Below are 27,270 nucleotides of genomic sequence, written 5' to 3'. Positions count from 1 at the left end.
GACTTTGCATTTCAGAGGGGGGGCCAGCGCCCTAGGGTAACTGCAGCTTCCAGGGGCCTCTGCAGCGGTCTGCGGCCCCCTCTTCCTGGTCTTTACAGGCGGCCACTTCCAGCCACCAGGACTCCCCACTCGGTCCTATGCCACTCCTCCCCTGCCACCACCCACTGGACTCAGGCCCAGAGCTTGTCAAATGACCGTCTGCACAGACGCCCTGCATTTACTGGGCGCCGCCTTCTCTTCCCCGTCTCTGAAGTGTAGGGACGCACCTCCTGTCTCTTGGCCTCACTAGAACCGGAGAGAGAACCAAGGGCGCCTGCCCTAGAGCGTGGGGGGAAGATGGTGAGGTGATTCCCCCGCCACAGGGGAAACTTGGAAGCGAGGCCTGGGAAGGGGGGACTGACCCCAGATCCTGCTGGAGAGCCGACGGGGAGGTTCCGGACACCTTGCCACCTGGGATAGGGGCCGGTGCTTTCCCAGTCCTACTCCTTTGCACTGACCTTCCCTGGTTGCTGGGCAGGGAGGTATGTGTCAGTTCCCAGCACGAGGGAAGTTTTGTTCCATGACCTGGCCTCAGGGAAAGCGGAGGGGGCCCCCGCCAAGGCCACATTGGGACCCACCGAGCCACCTTCCTCCCTCTCTCCCTGCAGCCCTGGCTGAGTGGAGGGCCTGAGCTAGTCAAGCCGTGTCCTTCACTTCGTGGGGCTAGGCCTGCCCTCCACCCTGTCAGGCGCTCACACCCAGGAGGAGCCTTAACGCCTAAAATGGCACCCACCCTGCAGGCCCAGGGTCTCTGCCAAGGAGTTCCGTCCTCAGACAGTGAGCAAGCAGATAGTTCAGCCTTCCTCCAGATGGCTGCCAGCTGGGTGTACCCCCAGCAGTTCATTTAGAGCCACACAGCACTTCTCTTCCTCCCCCTCTGCCCTAGCCCCATTCTTTCCGCCAGGAACCTTCTGGACTCTGAGAAAAGAAGCGCCCTACCGTGCAATAGAAGGAAGGAGCATGTCATCACACCTCCCACCCCAGCCCTATCACCTAGCGTCCCTCCTGCTTTCCCTGTCCCAGCCCTGCCACTCCCAGCCGCTTCCTGGGGAGGCTGAAAGGTCATCACAGACACCAGCACACACGGGCCAGTTCCCCCACCTGCTCTTCTCTGTCCCCTGCTTTCAGAGGCCTTGGTCACTCCATTTATTACCTCTCATCTCTCCAGTGATGGGAGTTTGGCCTCCCAGCTTCCGGGGAGACTAGATAGCTGTCAGCTGGGTGTACCCCAAGCAGCTCATTCAGAGCCACACAGCACCTGTGGTGTGGAAGAGCAGGCGTCGGGCCCTATTGCCAGCTCTGAGGTGAACACAGGCCAACCGAGTCCCCGTCTCGAGGCCACTCACAAAGGGAAGAGCACAGCCCCATGGTGGGCTATGTGCCTGGGGACCTGGAACAGTAGATTCAACTCTCCTGACGGATTCTGTCAGGGAGGGCTCTGCTGGGTGTTTCTCACAGAGGCCTGTGCTGATGCGCTGAGCACAGTGGGCAGGCATGTTTCCATCTAGAGGTGACACAAGGTCATGGGAAGTGCAGCCACCCACCCGCTGTCACAGGCCACCCGGTGTCCCCGCCTTCTGCAGCCTGACTCATCCTGTCGCCGGTGCCAGCACGGAGGGCCTCATGCTACAGGCCGGGGGAAAGAGTAGTGCATCCGTAAAGGACAGTCTTCTGGGAGCTAACTACCCATTTAAAGAGCTGCTTCAAGTCATAAGCACGAAGCCCCCTGGAGAAAACCAGCAGATGAGAAGGAAATCTCTGCCATTTGCCTCGTGGTGTAGAAGAACACAGCCTTTTCCTCAGTCAGAGAGGAGAGTATGCCTGGGCTCAGTGAATTTACAGATAAACCAAAGAGCAAACCGGTGAGAGGGTAGCTGGCATGTTACTATTCACAGGGGTAAAGCTAGTTACTGAAAACCTCCTGTGTCCCATGGAGGGACAGCTAAACCAGGCAGTAGTGAAAGGGGGCGCCACAACTAGGAGTGCTCAGGTTTTAAAATTAGACTTTAGCCAAAATCAGAAACCAAAGAAATGGGGGAAGGGGGCATCAAGAAAATTAGATGAACCCTGGTTCCAAATGTAACCCCCAAGCATTGCTTTCTGAACATGCCCTGATTCGTGGAGAAGAATCTGGCCTATTCCAGGACTACCCTTGTGGCCTGGGTGGGCAGCATGAACATTTAAAGCTGATTTATATCTGCCCCCATGTCAGTAAGCCCTGAAGTGTCACATTCAATCTTGTTGGACTATTTTCAAGTCCGTCGTTACCAAGTTAAGCTCTAAAATTGTTTCATCCATAACGTAGATTTATTACTGGGAAACACTGTCCTCTGTAACTCAGTATCCCCTGAGATGACACTGTATCACGGCAGAGTTCAAGGACTGATGTCCATTTATTTTCTAAAATCCCAGAGATGGCCAAAAAAAAGTACATGTTCCATATTCGTACTGTTTAATAAGGCAGGAAAGTGGATACTATTATTTTTATTCATGAACGATAACTAAACCAAAAAAGTATCGGTGCTCAAAAGAGGAAGTTTCGGTTCTGGAGGTTTCCTTACGTGCAGCAGATATGAGTGCACTGGTGCTTCATCTCACGGCCTCAGCCTGGTCGCAGGCCGCCTTGTCCACGTCCTCGGGGGAGTACAGCGCCTCACCGGCGCCCTCTCCTTCGGCCTCGAGGCCTGTGGGACAACAGGCATGCTGTAGGACTTCTTACAGCAGCCCTGTCCCCAAACTGTCCGCAAAGGAACAGCGGAAAGGGGAAATCTAAGTACATCACAGACGGTGAAGTTAGGGGTCAGGGTGGACGGAGCAGCAGAGAGAGGTCCTAATATGTGTGTTAGGGACTCGGAAAAAATGAGGAGAGCAAGTGACATTGGTTGAGCACTTGATGTGTGTCAGGCCCCAGGCTAAGAGCTTCACCGTGCTTTGTCTCCTTTCATCTTCACAAGAGCCCTCTGAGGAAGATGATTATTATGGGGCTATAATGGGCCTCTCATTATCTCCATTTCACAAATGAGGAAACTGAGGTCCAAAAAGGGAAGTAACTTTCCCGAGGCTATTCAGCTGATAGATAGTGGAGCCAGGATTCAAACCCAGGATCCTGTCTCCAGGGCCCAGAAGAAGTGCTGGGTACGTGGAAAGCACACTCTGCCCCTGACAACTGAGAAGGCACAACATACATGTCAGACAAAGGGGCAGAACACCACACCCCAACGAGGCTGTGCACTCACTCCCAGGTGTGGTCTAGGCTCAGACCCTTCTGGAATTGTTCCCTTTGTTCATTATCACCTGAGGCCAAAAAGTCAGGCTCACGATCTCCCAACACTCTCCCCGATGGCCCCCCGATGAGTGGTGCCCAGCCAGTTTGCTCTCCTTTCCCATAGTCATACCTACTTGTTTCCAGTCACCCCCCCAAAAGGATGAAGATGTCACATGACCCTGGACACATAAGGAAACATGTCGTGGGCTCTCCCTGAGGGCAGGCCCCCAAAGGAAAGCTGGTCCTTGCAGTAACACACCAGAGTGAGAGTTCTTCCCACAGAGGATGGCTTTGGAGAACCATCGCCCGCACTTGGATGTTCAGACTTGGGTCTCTGGTCCACATAGAGCCACACTTCCCAGGATTTCTCAGCTCCCTAAACTCCATCACACTCCCAGCTTGTCCCTCAGTTGGCAGCGGGCAGCACCAGGATTAAACGAGGGCCAGCAGGGGTCAGCTCCCGCCCTTCCTTTCCTCGCCCTCAAACCACCTATTCTTGCTTGATTGGATTCAAATCTTGACGAGACCATGACGAACATTTCAAACATTTAGGTAAACCGACTGGTTAAAACCCAAACATTTAGGCACACGGGGGTTATTACCGTTTCAGATCTGCAGGCAGGCTTCTCCCAAGAATGCCCCCCCTCACATCCTTTGCTTTTCCCAGGATGTTCACCCCCTGGCCCCTTCCACCTCACTTCAGACTCAACCCAGAGACGTGCAACACGGTGACAGGAGCAGCACGGGCCGTGTCTGGTTCTTCCACTCGTGGAGTGGGGTGAGTCACGTGCACTCTGAGCCCCGTGGGTTTCTCACCCAGATGTGGAGGTGGGGATGACCCAGCATGCTTTTCCCAAAATGTGGGCTCTGAGGGATATGAGAGCCATTGCAGCGATGGGCAGAGGGCCCTTCTGTGAAGCTCTCTGCTTCTCGGTGACCCCACCAAGGGCTTGATGGGGCACGTGGAGCACAGAGAAAGTGAGGGAATAACATCTGGCCTCTGCCATGGAAGTGGGCTTCCAGAAAGTTACATTTTCCGGGTGGTTTCCACAGGAGAATGCAAAGTAACTTTGTAACGAGAGTTTGACTTCAAAGTAAAAATGCAGCCAAAAATGTAATGAAAAAGCAAAACTGTTACTCTGAAAACACAATAGAGCAGGACTGCCGCTAAAGTTATGTAATGGGCCCTGTTTCCCCAGCAGGCCCTTATTAGACGGAGGACTTGGTTACCACATAGTTACTGTCAGTACCCGCCCCCCATCCCCGCTGCAGATTTAATACAGACCAGATCTGCCTGGATGACTTACCCAGAGGGGCTTCCGGAACCTGGTCTGAAAACTTAAAACTGGGGAAGAGCAGTGTCAGTTCCCAGCGGGCGTCTTCCGAGTCCCGGCTTCCATGGACTGCATTAAAGGGCATTTCTGTGCCATACTGAGCCCGGAGACTGGGAGCATGCAAAACGTACAAGAAACGATTGTCTCATTTGAAAAGAAATGTTTTGCTCTCTGGCAACATGGCCACCAGCTACCAATCAGCAGCTGGCATTTCTGTGACATGGTTTTCTCTGCTGGAAACGCCAGGAACAGCAGCAAGGATGATAGTAGCCGCGGTGTTCTGGGAACGTTGCCAGTGCTTAACATACCTGATCTCATTTCATTTGTGCGGCAGCCCTGTGAGGGAGACTCTCATGATCCCCAGTTTAAATATGCATGAGTTATGGTGGGAGCCCAGGAGCTGCTAGTTTATTGCTGTTACTACGGGGGCTAGGCTAGCACCCTGCCGAGGGCTTGGTACAGGTTGGCATAGTTAATCCCCCAAGGTCCCCTATGATAATAATAATATTGCTAGGACTTCCCGTATGTCAAACAGTGTTCTAACCTCTCTCTCTCTTTCTCTTTCTGTCTCTTTTCATCTGAGGCAGGTCCTATCCTATTATAGTTCCCATTTTCCAGATGAGGAAATTAAGGCAGAGGGATTAAAGCATGGATGACCCAGGGTCACACAGTTAGTAAGAGGAAGAAGAGAGATTCTAAGGTCAGTGCTCTGAACCACAACACTGTACAGCCTCCCCCGACAGGTGCTCATATCCCCCTTTTATAGATGAGAGAACTGAGGCTCAGAAAACTTAAGATCTGAACCCTGGGCTGTCTTTCATCAGCCCAGGCTGCCTCATATATGAATGTTCCCGGCCCCCTACAACTGTTATGTCACAGTAAAAACTGCAGTTACTTAGTCTCTTGCTAATTTCTTTCCTGTTGGTGAGGCCTCTCTCAGCTTCAAAGGCAAGACACAGTGGATTTGGCATTGGTGGTGCCAGGCTAAATATTCACACAGGGCCAGGGAGCAGACCAAGGCAGCCTAGTGCTGTGTGCAGAACAGAGTGCTCAGACTCTCGCGGGCCTCAGGACACCTTGGGTAGGGAGTAGGGGATGGGGCTTGAGGAGGTGAGTCTACCCTGCACATTCCTAGGCCTCTGACTTGGTAGACCTGGGTGGGGCCCTGGAATCTGCATTTCCTGGCTGAGAGTTGCAGGTGGCTCTGGGACCCCACGACGGGACCCTTTGGCTGCAGAGAGAAGAACAGTGGGGACCCAGCTGCAGCCTTCAGAAGAGGGAAAGAGGCAGTGAAGAGCTGGGGACTGGATCAGAGGGAGAGGATGTCAGGGTCTTCTCAAATACATAACAGGGAGGTCAGGGACTCCCCTAATGTATGACAAAGAGGGAGCTTCATGGCCATCGGAGAGCCTTCTGTGTTACCCATGGTTCTGGGCTGAACCTCGAGCAGGGCTCTCAGCTTCCTTGGATGCAGGTTCTGAGATGGATGCGAGGACCACAGCTGGTGACATCACCTGTCAGGCTGCTCCCTCCTTGCCACATCGGGGTCACAGGGTCCCATGAGGGTTTGCCAGGCGGTGACCACTTCCTCGGTGCCCTCAGTCCTGGTGAGGTTGAGGAGGTGGCTTGGTCCACTGCACATGTGATGTACCAGCTTCTTAAATGCCTCCTGGCACAGGGAGGGAAGACGGTGAGCCGGGGCAGGGGCCCCAGGGCCTGCAGAGGGCCGGAGGGCCCATCCCACACACAGGATGGGAGAGCGTCAGTGAACGGCCTTGCCACCGGCCTGCATGCCCGCGGAGGGCCCCGGGGAGGCGGGGGGCCTAACCACACCCAGATATAAGTTAAAGGCAGGAAGATGAGGCTTCGAGTTGACTCCCTTGGGGTTGAACATGAGATAATAAGTTAGGTGGGAGCATTTAGAAGACCACAAATATGGAAATCATGTGGGTGCTGGATAACCAGGGGATGCGGTTGAGACTGTGCAACCCTTCCCCCTTCTTCAAGTAGCAGTACTCAGGCTTCCTTTGGGGAGAAACCCTTCCCCATTTCACTTGGTCCTAGGCCAGCTGACAACCACAATGCCTATCCACCCCTCCACATACACACCCCCTCACCTGAGAGGTGGAGCCCAGGCTCGCTCACCGATACCCTCCCTCCCAAGTGGGTGAGTCACAAGCAGAAGCAGATGGAAAGTGGTTGGGTCTGAGTCCCCCAACAGCAGAACCCGAAGTGACTGTCCATGAGGTTTCGCTCCCAAGGGCCCTACCCCTGCCTTGGTTCTTCTTCTCCCCACACCTTCTTATGCAACTCCTTCAACTCTCTTCAGTTCTGGGAGTCATGGAGTGTCCCTCTGATAAATTCCTTATTTCATCCCTTAAGTTGGAGCCAGACTCTCATCCTTGCTGCCAAAGAATGTCTCCCTGATGCAGCCCGTAATTATGATTCGGAGACCAAGTTCATGGCTCACTTGCTGTTCATATTCTTGCTGTTCATAATACTCTACTTTCTCCCAAACTAATAGCAATCTATAAACACAATGTTGGAGAAAGAGAAAGAAATGAGACTGTTTTGGATAAGTGGAAGCAGAGAAGCTGACCTCTCCATCTCTGTGTTGGTAGAAAAGTCACATTTCTGCTTCTCTCATGGCTCTCTCTTTATTTGTTAAAATGTCAAACCCAGCTTCCTGGATCTGTAGGATATATATATATATATATATATATATATATATTCTAAAAGGGTAAAGCAAGCCCAAATTCACATTTCAATGTGTTGAGAGTAAAAGATGACGGAAAAGGCAACATTAAAAGCAGTGGAGACCCTCGTCCTCCAATTCGATTTACAAATTGTAAGTTACTTAAATGGAATTTTAATTAAAACTACTTAGAAGCCTTCTTTCCCCCCGAGGACCCTGCTACACAATGCTCCACCCCTGTTTTTCCACCAGAGAAGACATGAGGATAGTCTGTAAGGTAAGCGTTGTCTCTGTCACCTTCGTGATAATCTCATCCATCTTCCCATGGACCCGCATCTGGTTTAATGACTGCCAAGGTGCAGGCCTTCTCTGATGACACTGCAACAAGCTGGCGATGGTGCTGTCAGACGCTGCGCTCTCGGGAGCCCCTCCGCAGGGACGTGCAGCCCCGCACACAGCCCCCGGCTTCCCTCCCCTGGCCTCTTGGCTGTGCTTGTGGAGACCTAGACTCTAGTGGATACAGGGGTCTGGCTCCAGACCCCAACCTTAGCCTGGCTGCAAGGGACAGAGACACATGCAAGGGACATGAACCTGGGAGGGAGGGCGTGGGGAGGGAGGAGAGGATGGGAGATGGGGGAGGAGGTCAAAGACAACTCAGGAACAAAAACCAGAAACAACCAAAAGAGTCGGCTCTTGTCCCTTCCTGTCTGTCACCCTGTCGTGATTCTTGACCTCTAAGTGCTGCCGACCGTGTTCTCCTTTCGGTGTGCCTCTTTGCCTTTCCCAGCGTGTGGACAGTAGTGGTTGCCCCAGGCCCCGAGTTGGCATGAATGGTCAGGGCCAGCACATTCTACCAAACTGCGCCTTCAGTCTCCTCTGTCTCTGTTCACACTCTCCTGAGAATTGGCCAGCTCATTGCTTGGAGCCCAGGCACCAGTCATAGATCACTGGCCAGTCTACTGGTGGGCCGTGTCCATAGGTCCAAGCAGCTGTGGGGATGAGGAAGGTGCCGCGTGGCCACCGTCCACCGCTCAGGCCCGCAGACGCCGTGGGGAGCCCTGTGTCTGGGCACAGACCCATCCCTGTCAGACTCCCGTTTGTATGGACTTGGCCTTGGTGAGCTACCTACACTCTCCACAGACTCTATATCCCCCCACGGCCTATTTTCTCTTTTCAACTTCTATATCAGTTGTGTTGTAACATGACAGTATCTGCACCTGAGGAGGGCCTCCTACTTTGAAAAATCTAAAAAATGTGGACTGCAAAGGTGTGAATCATTTTAAGCAAGCCAATTGATTCATTATTCCGTGAACACTATTTCTAACATCCTATGAACACTTGGACTTTAAGGGACTCTTACAATAAATCCCCTTATAAATGGACCGATTCATGAGACCGCCTAGAGGTATAGGGTGAGAAGAGAAGAGACCAGGGCTGGGGCCCTGAGAACTCCAGCCTGAAAAGGGAGCAAAAGAAAAGAAGCCAAGGAAGGGGAGGTGGCGGAGAGGCCAGAGAAAACAAGAAGGAAAACGAGAAAGGTCTCGACATCTCAGACACCAGACGAGAAGAGGGCTTTGAGTAGGAAGACGTTGGGGACATCGGCCAAGCCCACAGAAGGATGCCATAGGCTATGACTGGAAACTGCCCGCTGGATTTGACACCAAGAAGGTCACTGGAGCCTTGGGGAGCGGCAAGGGGGCAGGGGCGGAGGAGAGGGTGGCCCAAGGAGTGTGGACCACGTTCAGGAAGCTAGGCTCGGGGGAGAGGAAGGCTAAGGGCAAGGATAGGCTTTGGGTAGTTTTCTGGGTGGAGAGACCTGATTTGGGAGAAAATAATGGGGAAGGGAAAAAAGAGGTCATCCCAGAAAGAGACAACAAACATTTCCTGCAGAAGCCAAGTCGCTGATTTCCTTTTCACACTTGGTTTCTTGCTCTCCTAAACTGTGCCTCTTCCCTTGTTAGGATCCAACTCAGAAAGTCCTCGTCATCCACACGTGAATAAGCAGCTTTCCTATTTCAGGGAGTAATCAGAACTTCCTTCTCTCTCCAGCTCGGTTCTTGAGCTGCATCCTGGTCTCCCCTGGTGTCTCAGGGACCGTCAGGAGGCACCTTGCCAACAACAGCCTCTCTAAACTCTGGCTTCTCTTCCCACTGTCAGGTCAAGGTGTTCTTCTCATATTAAAGGTTCAGGAAGAACAGCAATGCTCAGGAGTGTAAAATCCATGAGTTAATACTTGGGGCATAAGTGGAAGAGGGTGCAGGGCTGTGGGGAGGGAAGGGGTTCAGTACAGCTGACTTTCTGACACTTCAGAAAAAAGGCGAAAGAAGCTCAAACTCTTTAGCTCAAATAAGGACTAAGGGAACACCAGCATCATTACTTTACCTTATTAGCGTCACTCCCTCCATCTTACTAAGGGAGACTTTCCTGACCCAGAAATTGCCATGAAACTCACAGCTGTTATAACTGAACATGATCAGAAAGCTGTGAAATGTGCCCAAGATGCCATTAAAGGGCAGGAGGGACACAACACAGTATGTTTGAAGTCAGGTGATTGGAGACAAAATATTTTATGGGTTATCTTCCCAGAGTTCAGATCGCTCAATAAACTGATTACTCATATATTTTATAAAGACACATCAGGGACTTCCCCGGTGGTCCAGTGGTCGAGACTCCGTGCTTCCAGCAGAGGGGGCGCAGGTTCGATCCATGGCAGGAGAACTGAGGTCCCACATGACGCGCAGTGAGGCCAAAAAAAATTTAAAAATAAAAAACACACATCAGGGCTTCCTTGGTGGCGCAGTGGTTAAGAATCCGCCTGCCAATGAAGGGGACACGGGTTCGAGCCCTGGTCCGGGAAGATTCCACATGCCGTGGAGCAACTAAGCCCGTGCACCACAACTACTGAGCCTGAGCTCTAGAGCCTGCGAGCCACAACTACTGAGCCCACGTGCCACAATTACTGAAGCCCGCGTGCCTAGAACCCGTGCTCCACAACAAGAGAAGCCACCGCAATGAGAAGCTCGTGCACCACAACGGAGAGTAGCCCCCACTCGCCACAACTAGAGAAAGCCCGCGCCCAGCGACAAAGACCCAACGCAGCCAAAAATAAATAAATTAAAGCAAAACAAAACACACACACATCAAATCCGAGTCTGCTCTGCCTTCTTGCCATGCTTGTTGGTTCTGTACTCACCCGCATCCTCATCGTCACCATCTTCCTTTTCGTGGGAAAAGCATTCATCTTCATCAGAAAGAGCCTCATCTTCAATCTAGTACAAATTGGTCATGGACAGTAAGTAGTTAGCTAATTAAAACTCCACAAAGACCTTCAAAAACCAGCAGAAGCCAAATAGGTAAAGTTCCTAAATGCAGAGCAGAAGAAGAGGGTCAAGATTATCAGCCTTGGGGCTTCCCTGGTGGCGCAGTGGTTGGGAGGCCGCCTGCTGATGCAGGGGACACGGGTTCGTGCCCCGGTCCGGGAAGATCCCACATGCCGCGGAGCGGCTGGGCCCGTGAGCCATGGCCGCTGAGCCTGCGCGTCCAGAGCCTGTGCTCCGCGACGGGAGAGGCCACAACAGTGAGAGGCCCACGTACCGCAAAAAATATATATATATATATTATCAGCCTTGGAAACTTTTCAGGAACCTTTTGAGTAGTTGGGTGGTAGGGAGCGGGGGAGGGAGAGCGATTGAGGACCAGGAAATCCATGCTGATCTTAAGGTTTAGAGTCTGCCTGTTTCCACGAGCATCAAGTAGAAACTAAGGAAAAGAAAGATGAAATAGAGAGTTGTCAAGAAGACAGTAAGAATTGAAATGCAGGTAAATAGTAAGCAACTGGCTACACAGTGCAGGTAGTACAGAGAGAGATCATTTATCTGTGGAGTAGGTACAAGCGTCTGTGATTTTCTTTCTTGGGGAAAAATTGCCACTTTTCTGGGGAACAAATGGGATTTGATTCCAATCCATTCTATGAAAACAGGGCTTTGCTCTTTGGAACTGAATGCGGAAACGTGAACAGTGAATGCGGAATAACGTTAAGGCTCCTTTGGCAACTGCTCGGGGCACCAGGAGATACTTCTACCTAAGGTGTGTCGGTTTTCAAAGGTTGCCAATTTTTTGTGAAAAACTTGCAGTCCACGTTGTCCTGGAAGTAATTTACCAAAATCACAAGCAGTGCTGATCTTGTTTCTTAAGGTAATGACCCCTTTCTAGTTAAAGAAATGAACCCTCTGGGATCACAAGTCACACTCAGGCATGAGAAGGGAGGGCAGGTCACCAGGAGAGATTTCCCCCTGAGGCTGACTCCTTGTACCCACTACTGGATTCGGAACTTCATGTCCATTTCTGAATTCGTTGTCAGGGTTCCAGAAACGCTGTTAAGAGATGCAGTGGGGATGAAAGGGAAATGGATAAAAGACGTTAAAGTGTTCTGGATGAAGGGGACGACTTCAAAGAAGATTTCCTAGTGGGACTTGCACCCTCCCCTGAGCCCTCAGAGGCCTCCAGCCAGCGTGGGCATGTAATGCAGCTTTCCAAGGACAGTGAAGACATTGGCGGGGCAGGGGAGGCACCTGCTGGCCTGGCCTGGGGGACACTCGTGGGCTGGCCGCTTACCACTCTCCGCTCTCTGCCTTCGGCCAGCACAATCTTCTCAGCCTGCAGCTGCTCTCGGATGGTTTTCTGCAGCAGCGGGGCATTTGCTCCTCTAACCAATGCCACCAGCTCCCCTCCCTAGAATACAGCACAGATGTCCTGCTCAGACCACACGATGCGCAACCTCCTTCAAGAGACAGGAGGTTCCAAGAGCTTTGTTTACGAGCGTGCCCAAGGTCAAGGTCTGTGGACCCCAGGCCCACAGCCTCCATCCACTTCTCTGCCCCCTACCCCAGGCCCCTCCCTTCAAAACTTCCTTCAGGACAGCGGGGAGTTAGGTGGGGGAGGACCAGGGCGCACTGGGTTGTGAGTGACTAAGTGTGGCCTCTCCTTGACTCCTTCACCCAACAAGTATCAGCTGAGCACTTACTATGCCAACACCAAGACAGAGGCAGAGAACAGAAACACTAAACATGAAAAGACATAGCTGCCACCCTCAGTGAGTGGGGTGTCAAGTGGGGAGAGAGTGGTCGTGTCAGAGAAACAGTTGCAATAGAATAAGAACATTGCTTTCATGGGGTACTTGGGATTTGGGGCAATAACTGATCCCCAGCTCCATCTGGGGTGGTCAGGGAAGACCTCACAGTGGAGGTGGTGTTCCCGGTGAACCCGAGTTCACCGCCTTCACTTTTTCAGAAGTCTCCCTGCCAGTCACTCATGGAAGTTCACGTGCACTGGGTTCTCCTTCTGTTTCCATCCCACCCTCAGGGGATGGCCGCTGTGTGACTGTGATGGGCTGCCGCACACTCCCACATGGCCAATTATGATTTATGCTTTAATCCCGCCCACTCCAGGCTCAAGCAAGAAAACCACTGCAGTAATGATCCCATTTCAGCGACTGAGCTCTGATGCCAGTCTGGCGGAGGGCACTTTCATCTCAGCGCTTCCCACCCCTGCTCCCTCCCCCACCAGGTTTCTTCGTAAAACCTCAGTCTCCCTCGAGAAAGCCGAAGCTCAAATAATGTTTCACCATAAACTTCCAACTTGTAATACTTGCAGTGTCAAGGGCAGGAGCCCAAAGTTTTCCAAACTAAACAACTCTGGCCCCGGTTGGCAGATCCCAGTTTCCCTGACTGTGCTGTGAGGGGCTGGACCGGGTCAGGAGGAGAATATCAATCCACTGTCTTCAGGGCCTGGCAGGTGACCTAAAACCAGGAAGCCAGGTGTGAGACAGCGGGGGGCCCTCAGGGGCCTGGAGCCCCGGGTGGATGTCACAGCCGAAGGCAGCCAGATGACCTTTCAAATGCTGAACCACTGGGGGTCCTCAATCACCCCTCTCATTTCTGACTTTGTATCAACATATCTTCACATTTTATAATGAAACGAAGGTGAATACAAAGCTTGTCTACCCCAAGAGGGAGCGTTCATGTTTGCTGAAAAGTCCCCTCTGCGGAGGTCTCCAAACTCTGCACTGAGAGTGAGACCTCAGTCAAGAGGTTCACTAGGGACTTCCCTGGTGGCACAATGGTTAAGAATCCACTTGCCAATGCAGGGGACACAGGTTCGATCCCTAGTCCCGGGAAGATCCCACATGCCATGGAGCAGCTAAGCCTGTGCGCCACAACTACTGAGCCCACGTCCCACGACTACGGAGCCCACACGCCACAACTACTGAGCCCATGTGCCACAACTACTGAAGCCCGAGTGCCTAGAGCCCGTGCTCCACAACAAGAGAAGCCACTGCAGTGAGAAGTCCACACAGCGCAATGAAGAGTATTCCCCGCTCGCCGCAACTAGAGAAAGCCTGTGCGCAGCAACAAAGACCCAACGCAGCCAAAAACAAACAAACAAATAAAATAAGAGGTTCACGAACCAGAAAGAGCACAGGCCTCTGAGTGAGTCCTGCTCTGTCCCAGGTACTGCCCTCATGAAGGCCCCAAGCCCAGAGCTCCACCCATGAGCAGTGCCATGATTAAGGGCATCTGTCCTCAGCCAAAATAATAGAGTCAGGGAGGAAACAGCATTCACTCGCTGGGAGCAGTGTGGCCTCTTGGTGAGAGGCGTCCATCTGAACCCTTGTGATATGCAGCCGTGGGACAGTTCTGGACTGAAAATGTACTTACTGCATAAAACAGAAAGGTCGGCTCACACCTCCCTCTGTATTTTTTGAGGACATCAAGACAGTCCGCCTCTGCCTAAAGGAAACAGGCTGTCAGCAGAGCGGGTGCAGGGACAGGATGGCGGGAAAACCGTGCGGGACACACACACCACACCCCCCATACAGAGCACATACACATCCATATTGCATGCACACCACACACACACACACACACACACACACCCCAAACGCACATACTCCTCATCCCCCACATACCACACACCGCATACATACCACACACCGCATACATACCACACACACGTATACATACCACACACGTATACATACCACACACATATACATACCACACACACATATACAAACTACACACACATACTACCAGCACATACATCCTGCTACACATGAACGCGCATACGTTACGCATAATATACACACATCACACACACATATCACATCCTCCCACACACCACATACACACATACACCACACACGTGCACACACGTACATCACACAGTGACTGCCCTCCCCAGCTGGAGCCCTGGCTTGCTCTCTCTCATGCTCCTTCTTCTAATGCCTTTCATCAGAATCTTAACAACTGTCAACATACTGGTAAAAAGTGTTGCCAGTGTCGTTTTCTGAGGAATAAAATAAGGAAGATGTGACAGTTTGTCCTGCTCCGGATCAAGGGAGCTCCACCACTAACATCCCACATGTGCCCCGAGTGGCAACAACAGAGGAAGGTCCTCAGCTCACCTCCGGGTCTGATAAAGCTCCCCATCCAGACCCCTCCTCCGCTCACTCCACAGAAGCCTCACAGCCCACTCCCACGAGAGGAGTGCAAGCCCTGGGAGCCCAGCTTCTCAAGAGTTAACTCAGGGAGAGTCTCGCCTGTGTTCACCGTCTCTGAGCCTCAACCCGTGCAGCTCCTCCAGTGTCTCTTGCATGCTTCTCTGGAAGTGATTCCCATTTCCATACACTGACCTGAGTAAACGTTTGCTGAAAGTTCCCCTTTAAGGAGCGAGGATAGCAATCTTAAACCCTGTGCTCTGGAAGTGAAACTTCAGGGTTCACAGTGGACACGAGCCAAGAGGGAGTGTTGGCCTTAAAGTGGCCGCACACCTTCCCGGCTCCGGCATCAGGGGCAGCTGAGCCCACAGGGACTGTCGAGAAGCAGGGTGGGGGGGAGGCTTCCTCTCTAGAGAAACTGGTATCAGCAAAAAAATCCACAACGGATGCCTTGTCGATGATCTGAAAAAGGTCCCTCAAACTTCCTGTTCCTGTTTTAAATTTTTTAAGTTTTTTACAAGTTGTGTGACATTGTGCTGAGAGAGGACCTTACTAATGCAAAATGCAGAAGGTCCAGGCCGACCTCGATCCTCATCTTCTGGAAGAGGCTCACCACAGGCTTGCAGGGGCCACACCAGCCTTGGTAGATGTCGACGACTGCGTGGAACCAAGAAGCGGGAGCGCTCAGCAGGCACCAGCGCCCCGCACGTCAGGCAAAATTGATACATGCACATTCCAACCCCCTCCGATGGACATCTGTTTGCAGGGATATTTATTTCGCGGTTAAAGGGACTTATTATCCCAGCAGAGTATGAGCGAGTGTGGCAACACAGCTTTCCTTCATGAACTCAGTGTTCCGAATTCTAAACACAATGAAGTGAGTATGGTGGAAAATCACTTACTTAACACGGATCCTTTGCCTTAAGGGACTTCCAGCTACATTCAGGGTCAGGCCTAGCACAGAGAAGCCCTCAGTACGTATTTGAAATAGACTGAAACTATCTCTTCTAAAAGGAAGAGGTCACTGTAGGTGACCTATCAGGATGCAACCAACTCTTAGCTACTTTGGTAATAAACATAGCATTAACCTTTCCTCCTGATGCATTGGAAGCCACTTGCTTTGGGTAAAGGAGAGTTTTATCTTTAAAACTTTACTTTATCAAATCAACATTATTCTCCTGGAAAGTGAAACTGAGAGAGACCTAGGTGGAAACTGGGGTGCGTTTTTCTGCTTTGGTCCCAGTCTCTGGAGCGTGGTGGGACTGGGTGTGAGGGACCCTCCTGTCTGATTGCACTAGACCCCGAGGCCTGTAAGAAGCTAAGCAGCGAAGCCAACTCATGTGCACCGGATACGCACCAGACCTGCCCAGCCCAGTCAGATGCAGCAAGTAAGTGCTAGATGGTGATGGACCGGTGGTCACATTTTAAGGAAGGATGTCTTCCTAAAGACCTCAGCACTCAGAGCTCATGTCTGATCCACACAGGGGGTGTTTCTGTTCTGCAGTTAGAATGCATCCTCACGGGGTCAGAGTGTGGACACTGCTTATACACTACCAGCCCTGCCAGCTTTAATAGCATGCAATTTGCGATTTTACTTTTTGAAGATTCACATTTCAAAATTTTCACATCACATGAGAACTGTTAATAAACCATGATATAAATTACCTTTTTTTTTTTTTTTTGGCCATGTCACATGGCTCGCGGGATCTTAGTTCCCCGATCAGAAAATTGAACCCAGGTCCTCAGCAGTGAAAGATCAGAGTCCTAACCACTGTACCACCAGGGAATTCCCTAAATTATCATTATTAAAATTAGCATAGACTCTGGCAGCACTGTCTTAACGCTGTACTGTAGGACTCAGGGGAGGAGGCTTCGCAGTGGAGAGGCGACGTGCATCGGGCATTGTGGAAATGCCAGGCTTGGACGGGCAGAGAGGGAGGCCATGGTGGGAAGCGTGGTGGGGGAGTCCAGGGGCCGCTGCGGTTGGGTTGATCAGTGGTGGCAGAGATCACTGGAGGAGTGGGGAATGTGGGTTTGAGGAGTTCCATCCTGATTTACTAGGCAACGAGGGTTCACAGTAAGTTTTAGAAAGGAGAGAGAGTTAATATTTACTGAGCTATGAGAGAGCATCTGCACTTTGCTTTTCTCTCAAAAAATCCAGCAAGATAGGTATCATTATCCTACCATATAAATGAGGAATGAAATAACCAACCCAAGGTAAAAAAATAAATAAATAAAAAGTCTCAAGCAGTAGACCCGAGTTTTGGACCGAGGTTTGTCTGATGCCACAGCCCGTGCTCTTTCAATGACTCCAGGAAAGAAGATGCATGAATTCAACAGTATGGGTTAGTTCTGCCAAGCAACATAGTTTTGCAGAGAAAGTGAGAGCCAGGCTGGCTTTAAGAGGGACGAGGAAGCCAGACACAGGGGTGGCTGTGTTGAGGGAGGGGAGAAACGAAGGCATCCCTGAGACTTTGAAAATGTAGTGGAAAGACTGGGGGTGGCAGTCCTGTGGGTGTGAGAAGGACCACCTTTGAGCCCGGCAGAGAGAAAGCACTGGGTGGAGGCAGGGAGAGAGCATCTGGGGAGGGAGGAGAGTGAACTAGATTCCAGACACATTGCATTTCCAGTACCGACCAGAGAGTCTAGGGCAAATAGCCCCAAAGTCAGCCAGACACCGGCAGAGGCCAGAGAGAAGGATCTGGTTCTCCTCAACATCCAGGCGGAGGATAAAGCTTCTTGGAGGCTCCTTTGAGGACAACAGCTTCACAGCTGAGGGTTTTGGAGATTTCAATAGACCACAGGAACGGGAGAGAAAGGCATTTGGGTGACTCCAGGAAAAAATCCTTGAAGAATTACAGGACCCTGTATCCAGGCCCACCAAGGAGAACAGGTTCAAGCCCCAGCAGGAAAAAATTGGGACCCAATTAGCTGCCAATCTCTAGGCAGGGTTTGCATTGCTAGGTCAGCCTAGTCATTTGTACCAGCTTCCCATCTCCTCTTGCACTCCCTGGCTCTACGAGGAGTGGTGGTGACAAAGGCACACTTCCCACGGTTGTGGGAGAGAGGCTGCGGATGGGAGAGGAAGTTATGAAGAGATTGACTCTGAAAGGCAGGAAGCAGAAAGAGAAGCAAGGAAAGGAATGGCAGAGAAAATGAAAAGCGGGGGGTGTGTGTAAATCTGAATAGACTTTCGCATGTTTGAAGGCAGATGGAAGTGAGCCAGCAGAAGACCAGAGTTCCAAGACGGTGGCTGACCTTGGAAGAAAATCTCTGCTGGTTCTAGAAAGAGGGAGGAGCCTGAGTTCCTGGCGACTGCTTGATGAAGAGGGGCAGACGAGCCCCCGCTGTCTTAGGTCCACACAGTTCCCTCGTGTCGTGCTTCGAGCAGGACTCAACAAAGTCCACGCTCAATAGATTAGGGTGCCTGGAACGTGGCACGTCCTCCAAAAATGAGGAGCTGGTGGCTTTCTTACTGTTGTTAAAGAAATAGAAGTCATGGTGGTTTTGCCCTGGAGCCATGTTCCGGTTGCACACAAGGCACATGGACAACATAGTTAAGACCTGGCACCATCAACAAAGCCTTGTAATCCCTCAAGTAGTAGAGTGTGGCCAGACTCACACCCACATCCTGGATCAATGGAAGCACATTTATTAAGAACCCACTCGGCCCGGGCCTGGACACGTCTGCTTCTGATGGAAATGAAAAAGACAATGGCCCTGTGCTAGAGTCTGGGGGAAGGCATGGAATGCCTGCCTTCACAGGGGCCACACCAGGTTGGGTGTGTGCTGGGGGTTGAGACAGAGACACCAGGCGGAAGTGACCGCACAGAGGTTCAGGAAAGATTTCATGCAAGGAGGCTGCTTTAGAACTGCCTGGGGATGAGAAAGGTTTCTACAGGTTGTAGAGGGGTCATGATATTTCAGGTAGTAGGAACAACGTGGATACAAGTGAAGAAGTGGGGAAACTTGTGGCATGTTCGGGAAACAGGTTGGAGCCGAGGACAAACCTCAGGGGACAGTGGGTGAAGGGGCTGGAGGGATGGGGGAGGGGGGCTTGAGTGCTGAAGTCTTGGGTGCAGGGGCAGCGATGGAGAGAGGTGAGAGCAGATACCAGCTGACCGAGCGTATTTATTTATAGAGAGAACTGAGCAGACACAGAAATGGAGCCCAGAGATCTCTAGAGGAAAAGAAGCAGAGATAGGAAGACAGGGAGCAGCTGTGCTGGGCAGCCTCTAAGATGCCGCCGGTGAGCCCTGCCTCCCGGGATTCAAGCCTTTGTGTAACCTTCTGCCTTTGAGTGCAGGCTCCACCCAGGGCGAAGAGAACAGGGCAAAAACAATGGGATGTTACTTTTGAGATTAGGTTACAAAAAGGCTGGGACTTTCGTATCTCTCTCTCTCTCTCTTTTCCTCCCTCCCTGAGCCCTGCTTTGGGGGAAGAAAGAAGCTACCATGTTGTGAGTAGCCTTATGGAGAAGTTGACGGCAAGAAACTGATGTCTCTGGTAAACAGCTAGCAAGGACCTAGGTCCTGCCAATGGCCACAGGAATGGGCTTGGAAGTGACCTTCTAAGATCTGCCAAAGCCAAACGACTGACGTTGGAAGTAGATCTGACTCAGCTGAGCCTTGACATTCTCTTTGTGACTCCGTAGCTGCAGCCTTGTGAGAGACTCCAAGTCAAGGCACCCAGCTAAGCAGCCCCTGGATTCTGGATCCACAGAAACCGCGGGATAATGCATGTTTAGTGTTATAAGGCACTACGTTTGGGGGTAAATTGTTGCTCAGCAATAGATAATTGATACAAGGATGACAGCGACAAGGAGGCCCAGTGACAGTGGCTTTGCTGTTTCCTAATGACTGTGCAGCCCCTGGTTCCACTTGCTTGGGTTGCCTGTCTCTCCTTCCAGCACTTGAGTTCTGAGAGATCCCGTATTCCTTTCAGTACCTTCCCCTTTTGTGCCTCAGGTAATTAGAAGAGGTTTCCGTTGCTTAACACCAAACAAGCCCTGAGTATGGCTAACCATAATCTAAAAGAAGGGAACCCTGCTATCCGGCAGTACTGACTAGTTTCCTGAACTGAACTCACAGATGTTCAAGTCAGATATGTATTTAAACACAAAGAAATTACCTGGTTCTTTATTTATGAAACTCGAGGTTATAGGAAAATGATGCTCTTTGCAGTTTTCTCTTCATGGTTCAATATGTCATTTGGCAATTTTGAAAAGGATGGGTCTAAAAAATTATCTTAAATTACCAGTTAGTCCTTTGGAACTGAGCATTTCCTCCCAAAGTTCCTGGGTACTGATGTTGACCTAGCATCAAAGAGAAACAAACGCTGTATTACTGAGGGTGACGATGGGGAGACAGTTTTATGTATTCATTTGCTCCAGGTATCTACGTATTGTTCTCTCTCGCTCTTGTTCTCTCTCTCAATGAAATACTTACAAATACAGCTCAGCTGTCATCTTTCCCCAATCCTCTCTTCTCTTTTCTCTCTCCTCCTGCCTCCACCCCCAAGAATAACCACTGTCCTAAGAAAATCTCATTTAAAAATTTTTTAACTTGTTACTTGTCCAAAAACACTATATAAAATTGTTTCGTGTCCCTAAATATGCATAAATGGTATCATACTGAATATATCCTTTTTCAATTTGTGTTTTTACTCAACGTTAATTTTTTTTAATTAATTTATTTTTATTTTTGGCTGCATTGGGTCCAGCCGCGGCGCGTGGGCTTCTCACTGCAGTGGCCTCTCCCGCCGCGGAGCACGGGCTCCAGGCGCGCGGGCCTCAGTAGCCGTGGCTCGCGGGCTCTAGAGCGCAGGCTCAGCTCCGCGGCACGTGGGATCCCCCGTGTCCCCCGCGTCGGCAGGCAGGTTCCCAACCACTGCGCCACCGGGGAAGCCCAACATTAAATTCTGACATTTATCTGTATCTATGTACAGAGAGGTACTCATTTTTTTTGTCTTTTTATACATTTTATCGAGCTATAAATTATATATAATGAGATACACAGAACTAAATTGCTACGAATCAATGAGTTTTGACAAATGCACACATCCAGGTAACCACACTCCTATCACAATACAGGACATTCCATCTCCCAGAAAGTTCCCTCCTTTCTCCTCCCGGTCACTCCGCAGTCCTCATCCCAGGGAAACACTCATCTGCTTTCCGTCATAAGAAGTTCTTTTTGGGCTTCCCTGGTGGCGCAGTGGTTGAGAGTCCGCCTGCCAATGCAGAGCCCCGGTCCGGGAAGATCCCACATGCCGCGGGGCGGCTGGGCCCGTGAGCCATGGCCGCTGAGCCTGCGCGTCTGGAGCCTGTGGTCCGCAACGGGAGAGGCCACAGCCGTGAGAGGCCCGCGTACCGCAAAAAGGTCATTTTGCCTATTGTAGAACATCATATAAGTGAAATAGTACAGCATGTCTTATTTTGCACTGACCTCTTTGGCTCAGCATATTTGGGGGTTCATCTGCGTAGTTGTGTGTCAGTGGTTTGTTCATTTTTATTCCTGAGCATGTTCCATTGTACGACAACATCACAAACTGCTTGATAGAGAGTTTGGGGCTCTTATGAATAAAGACTTAGGAACATTCTTGTTAAATCTTTTTGTGTTCGTGTTCTCATTTGTCTTTGGTAGGTAAATACCTAGGAATTAAATTGCTGGGACATAGGGTAAGTATATATTCAGTTTAATAGGAAACTGCCAGTGTTTTTCCTAAAGTGCTTGAACCATTTTAAACTTCTATCAGCAAAGTATAAGAGCTCTGGCTGCTCCTCATTCTCACCAAAATTTGGTGCTGTGAGGCTTTGAAATTCTAGCCACGCTAATGGTGATGTAGTGGTATCTCAGTGTGGCTTTCATTTCTTTTCCCTGATGACTAATGGTATTGAGCACTATTTAATGGGCTTATCAGTCATTTGTATATCTTCTGTGAGAAGTGTCCATTGATCTGTCCATTTTCTTAAATTGGATTGTTGACCAATTTAAAGTATATTATTAGATTATATATACTTTTGGTGGGGGACAAGTTCTTGTCAGAAATATGTATTATAAAAAATTTCTCTCCAAGTTTGAGGTTGGCCTATTAATTTCCTTAACAGTTTTTGTTGAGCAGAAGTTTTTCATATTGATGAAATCAAATGGATTAAATTTTAGTTTTATGGTTAAGGCTACTATGTCCTTCTTAGGAAACCTTTCCTCAAAGTCATAAAGATGCTCTCCTATTTTCTTCTGGAAGCTTTACAATTTAGGCTTTCACATTTAAGCCTGTGAGCCATTTGAAATTAATTTTTGTGAGGGAACGATTGGGGTTAATTTTTTTTTCATGTGTAGGTATAGTTGTTTCTGCAAAAGTTGCTGAAAAAAATTTATTTCCCTATTAACTTGCTTTGTTGAAAACCAATTGATTGCGTAAGTATGGGTTTATTTGGGACTCTATTCTGTTTTATTGACCTATTTATTCTTATTCCAGTACTATACTATTTTGATTACTGTAGCTTTATGATAAGTCTTGGAATCAGGCCGTGTAAGGCTTCCATATGTGTTTTTCTTTTTCAAGATTGTTTTGGCTATGCTAGCTCCTTTACATTTTCATATACATTTCAGAACCAGCTTGTCAATTTCTGCAATTATTTTAATTGGGATTGCATTGAATCTATGGATCGATTTGGGATAAAACTGAAATCTTAACAAGACTGAGTCTTCCAGTACATGAACATAATGTTTCTTAACATTTATTAAATAGCCCTTAATTTTTCACAGCAACTTTTCATAGTTTTTGGTGTGTATGTTTTGCACATCTTTTGTTAAATATATCCCAACATCTACATCCTAAGTAATTAACAGTTGCGTTTATTGCCATTTCTTCACATTTTTCTCTTATCTATCTACAAAGTATTTTGGTTTATATCAGAAATGAGAATCAAAGAAATACATATTATAAATAGTACATTATTAATAGTGTACATTTTTGTATAATGTTTTTATTTGGAAATAATTTCAAACTTACAGAAAATATGCAAGTACAGTGTAAATAATCTTTTCTTGAACTATTTGAAAGTAAATTACTAACCTGATTTCCTGTTATCCCCGAACACATTATTCAACATAACCACAGTACAATCATCAAAGTCAAGAAATAAACACTGATATATTATTACTATCTAATCCCCAGACCCCATTTAAGTTTTACCAATCATCCCAATAATGTCCCGAATAACAAAGGATCTAAACAGAATCATGTGCTGGATTTATTTGTCAAGTCTCTTTAGTCTGTCTTAGTCTGTAACAGTTCTTCAGCTGTTCTTTGATTTTCAGGACCTTGATACTTGTGAAGACTACAGGAGGGTTATTTTGTAGAATGCCCCTCAGTTTGGGTGTGTTTGGTGTTTCCTCCTGATTAGAAGCAGGCTGTGCATCTTTGGATTGGTTGGAATGGTTGAATTGGTTAGAACTGATTGGATTAGTTGGAACTGATTGGGATTAGTTGACACTAGTTGGATTGGTTGGAATTAGTTGGATTTGTTAGAACTGGTTGGGATTGGTCAGAACTGGTTGGCTTGGTTGGAACTGGTTGGATTGGTTGGAATTAGTTGGATTAGTTGGACCTGGTTGGATCAGTTGGATTGCTTGGAATTAGTTGGATTGGTTGGAACTGGTTGGATTGGTTGGAATTAGTTGGATTAGTTGGAACTGGCTGGATTAGTTGGAATTGGTTGGATTGGAATTGGTTGGATCAGTTGGAACTGGTTGGATCAGTTGGATTGCTTGGAATTAGTTGGATTGGTTGGAACTGGTTGGATTAGTTGGAACTGGTTGGATTGGTTGGAATTAGTTGGATTGGTTAGAGCTGGTTGGGATTGGTCAGAACTGGTTGGATTAGCTGGAACTAGTTGGATTGGTTGGAGTGTCAGAATCAGAAGAATGTTCTCTCATTGCATCCTCTCAGGTGACACACATTGTTGATCTGCCTCCATGATGATGTTCACTTTGATCACTTGATTAAGGTGGTCTGTCAGACTTCTGCACTGTGAAATTATTCTCTTTCCCTTTGTAATTAATAAGTTTTTGTGGAGAGCTGCTTTGAAAAAATATAAATTAAAAGACCATGACAATTACCGCTCATTGTTAACACAGGTATGCTAAGGTGTTTGTCTCTTTAAAAGGGCTGGAAACATGTAACATCTGCAAATCCTCTATTAAACATCCATCTTTCTAAATAATTCAGGCTTCCATACATTTTTTGTTTCTATGAAAAAAAAAGAAATTAAAAACAGAAAAGTCTTCATGATGCCTTACATGCCGTAAGAGAGTTGGACTGGTGTCATCCTGAGCCCACAACTGTAGTCCTGAGGAAAATGATAGAACTCAGGAGTCCTCACCCTCTCTCTCATAAGAGTCACTTTCAGAGACTCAGCTGTCAGTCAGTGGCAACTCTCTGTGGTGCACCCCCATCATGGACTGAGCCACACCAGGGCCAGGACTCTGGACAGCTGAAGAACCTCACTCCTAGGAGCAGCACAGGAACAGAGAAGTATGGGAAATACCTGGACCTCAAGAAATCCTACATGAGGTAGAGAATGAATGGCGAATGTGTGGCACCTTTTGACCACACTGTCTCTTGATATCCTGCAATTCCTGTCTTAGTCACAGAAGGAACCCTAAATAGTCTTACCCAGAGAGAGAACAGGGTTCCTGGGTTGGCAGACCCTAAAGCACTGCTTTCAAGGAGTTGACCTGGTAGACAGGCAACGCTTACACAGATGCCTCAGTGCATAGCCACCCCGACCTCAGCAAATGGGAGCACTTCCTTTGAGGACCGCAGTGAACTCAGAGCTCTGAGGAATACGCGTGGAAAAAGAATTGGTGAAAAATGCTATTACTCTCAAAGGGGATATAAGGTATAGACACAAGAAAAGACAGTCGTATGGGGCAAAAATCTTAGAGCCACGACAGACAGCATTCAGACCAGCCTGGAAATGTCTAAAGAAGTCTCATCATAACAACTCTGCTGGTTATGCATTATCCGTCCTGTTTACATAAAGAGCATGGAGGCTCAGAGAGGTTGAGGAAATCATTCACAGCAATAAGTGGTAGGACCAGGTGCTTAGAATTGATTTACAGACAGAATACAGACAGAGGAAAAGTTTTATAACTCTAGAGTACTAGAATATCAATGCTGGAAGGCCCTTAGGTATAATTCACCCAACATCCTCATTCCACAGGTGAGCAAGCTATAGCCCAGAGAGGTTACGTGATTTATCCAAAGTCCCGGAGCTGGCTAAGAGAAGAGGTAAGGACTACATCAAGTCTTCGACTTCCAGTCCGAAGATCTTCCCTCCTCCCCCACCCCGCCCCCTGAACACTATCCTCAGCCTGACATTGCTTTCTCCCTTTTAAAAATCACTAGGCTTTTGGAATTCACATGTAAAGTGCTGGTGCCACAGAGAACAATAAAGGAGAAATCAGATGACTCAAGACCACTGCCGCTCTTCTCTCCAGGAAGTGCCTAGAGCCTGAGCTCATACCCTGATGGACTGAACTGACTATGAGACATTTTAAAGTGTGCTTTCAAAGGTATCCATATTATACATCATCCAGATGATCTTATGATAAAGCCCTCCCTTCCGCTGCCAGGACCCATGCCTGCATCACTTTAGAGTCAACCACCACTTACTGTCCAGGACCAGGGAATAAAAGAGCAGACCCTGGCTTATGGAGTCACTTATCACAGGCACAAATGAAGTAAGGCACTCTATAATGAAAGTGCAGCGCACAAAATATCAAAACATATTTCTTGAACAAGCGAATGATTTTAGAGAGTAGTGGTGTGAGAACTGGGTCTGCAGAGAGGGCATAGTTACAGACACATGGCCAAACTTAAAAGAACCGATACCATATTCTCTCAGCAAGCCACAATTATACTTCAACAAAAAAAGATGTCAACATCGAATTATACTGATTCATATTTTCTTGTTTTTTTAGTTTTACGTTAATTCATGTTTGAGTATTATGGTTGCATAAGCACTATAAGCATAAACAGCTTACACCCAAGTTTATGTGTGTTTATATTTAAGTGCACAAAAAATTTGTCATCACTAGAGATCCAAGATAAGGTTTTTTTTTCCCTTTAAGATGGAAGGTACAATATTCAAGTTCGAGAACGCTGTCTGTCACATACTACTGGCAAACAATATCTTTTTTTTTTTTGCGGTACGCGGGCCTCTCACTGTTGTGGCCTCTCCCGTTGCAGAGCACAGACTCCGGATGCGCAGGCTCAGCGGCCATGTCTCACAGGCCCAGCCGCTCCGCGGCATGTGGGATCTTCCCTGACCGGGGCACGAACCCGTGTCTCCTGCATCGGCAGGAGGACTCTCAACCACTGCGCCACCAGGGAAGCCCACAATATCGTTTTTATACTCCACTTCCCGCTCCACACCATCCTCCTCGCCCCCCAACCCCAGTCAAGTGCTGGAAGGAAGCTCCTCTTTGAGGCTTACCTGCAGGGCCATTTCCTTCTTGCTCCCCATGGCACTGCAAAGAAGACAGAAGCTCTGTTACTGACAAAACGTTGCGCTGATCAGCAAGCCGAGATCCTCCTTCAGACAAAGCCCCCCCGCCCCTTTAAGTTAGAGTGGCAGCAAATAAACGCAATGATGCAAAATGAACACCCCACGGGAGAAGCAGAGCTTGCGGCCCGCGGGCTCATGGCTCGCCGGAAGATTTTCTGTGGATTTGCGGAGCCCCTTTCCCGCCCCGGAGCTGGCCAAGGGGTACGCGCAGAGGCCAGAATACGAGCTCCCGGGCCACGCAGCCCGTCAGGTATCCGAGCGCCTGCCGAGGAATTCGGATGGAAAAAGTCTACAGAACCTTGCTATCCCTACTGTTCCAATTTATTCCTGGGAAACTGAGTCACTGCAAACAGATACACCGTCTTCAACCTGCAGCGAGAGTTTCCAACAAAATTTGCTGCGACCCAGCCACGGTCGTCATGGCAACACAGCGCTGGCCTAAGGCGGCCAAGAAATAAACAGGAGTACACAGAAGACACGCCTACTCTGAGCCCAGCGGAAAGGCAGGAGGGTGTCCCGCCCCTTGCTGTCAGAATTGGACTGTAGGAACACTTTCATTGGCTAAAGAGTTTGTCCCTGTCTGGGACATATGAACCCACCAAGCAAAGACCCCGTGCATCCATGTACTGTAGAGTTGCATCCTCGAATCCCTGCATCCCTTCTGTCCCACCAGGACTGGCATGCAGCTTTTCTATTGCTAGTTAATACATGCCGGGCAGGGGTGGCTCCAGGGTTTGAGGGTCGGAAGAGGTTCCCTTTAAGACAAAGAATACAAAATTACAAATTCAAAATTAAGTATGAAAGTCAAGTGGAGCAAATAGAAAACAAGTACAAACCTGTTGTAAATGATCTACACCAATT

At 49.1% G+C, this 27,270-nt stretch overlaps 1 protein-coding gene across 1 annotated transcript; it reads right to left on the bottom strand.

Moving 5' to 3' along the window:
- Positions 1-80: 80 nt before the first annotated feature.
- On the bottom strand, positions 81-26,855 carry NME9 (NME/NM23 family member 9). Its single transcript, XM_033404099.2, is given in 11 exon segments — positions 81-4,748; positions 6,153-6,307; positions 7,238-7,330; positions 7,631-7,664; positions 7,666-7,711; positions 10,527-10,602; positions 14,050-14,121; positions 15,385-15,488; positions 20,088-20,145; positions 26,338-26,371; positions 26,708-26,855. Coding segments are annotated over 10 exon segments (903 nt in total). The 5' UTR covers positions 26,368-26,371; positions 26,708-26,855; the 3' UTR covers positions 81-4,513.
- Between the last annotated feature and the right edge of the window lie 415 nt (positions 26,856-27,270).

Source organism: Orcinus orca, chromosome 5 (genome assembly GCF_937001465.1).
Source record: "Orcinus orca chromosome 5, mOrcOrc1.1, whole genome shotgun sequence".
NCBI lineage: Eukaryota > Metazoa > Chordata > Mammalia > Artiodactyla > Delphinidae > Orcinus > Orcinus orca.
This window is presented reverse-complemented; position numbering and strand designations above follow the sequence as displayed.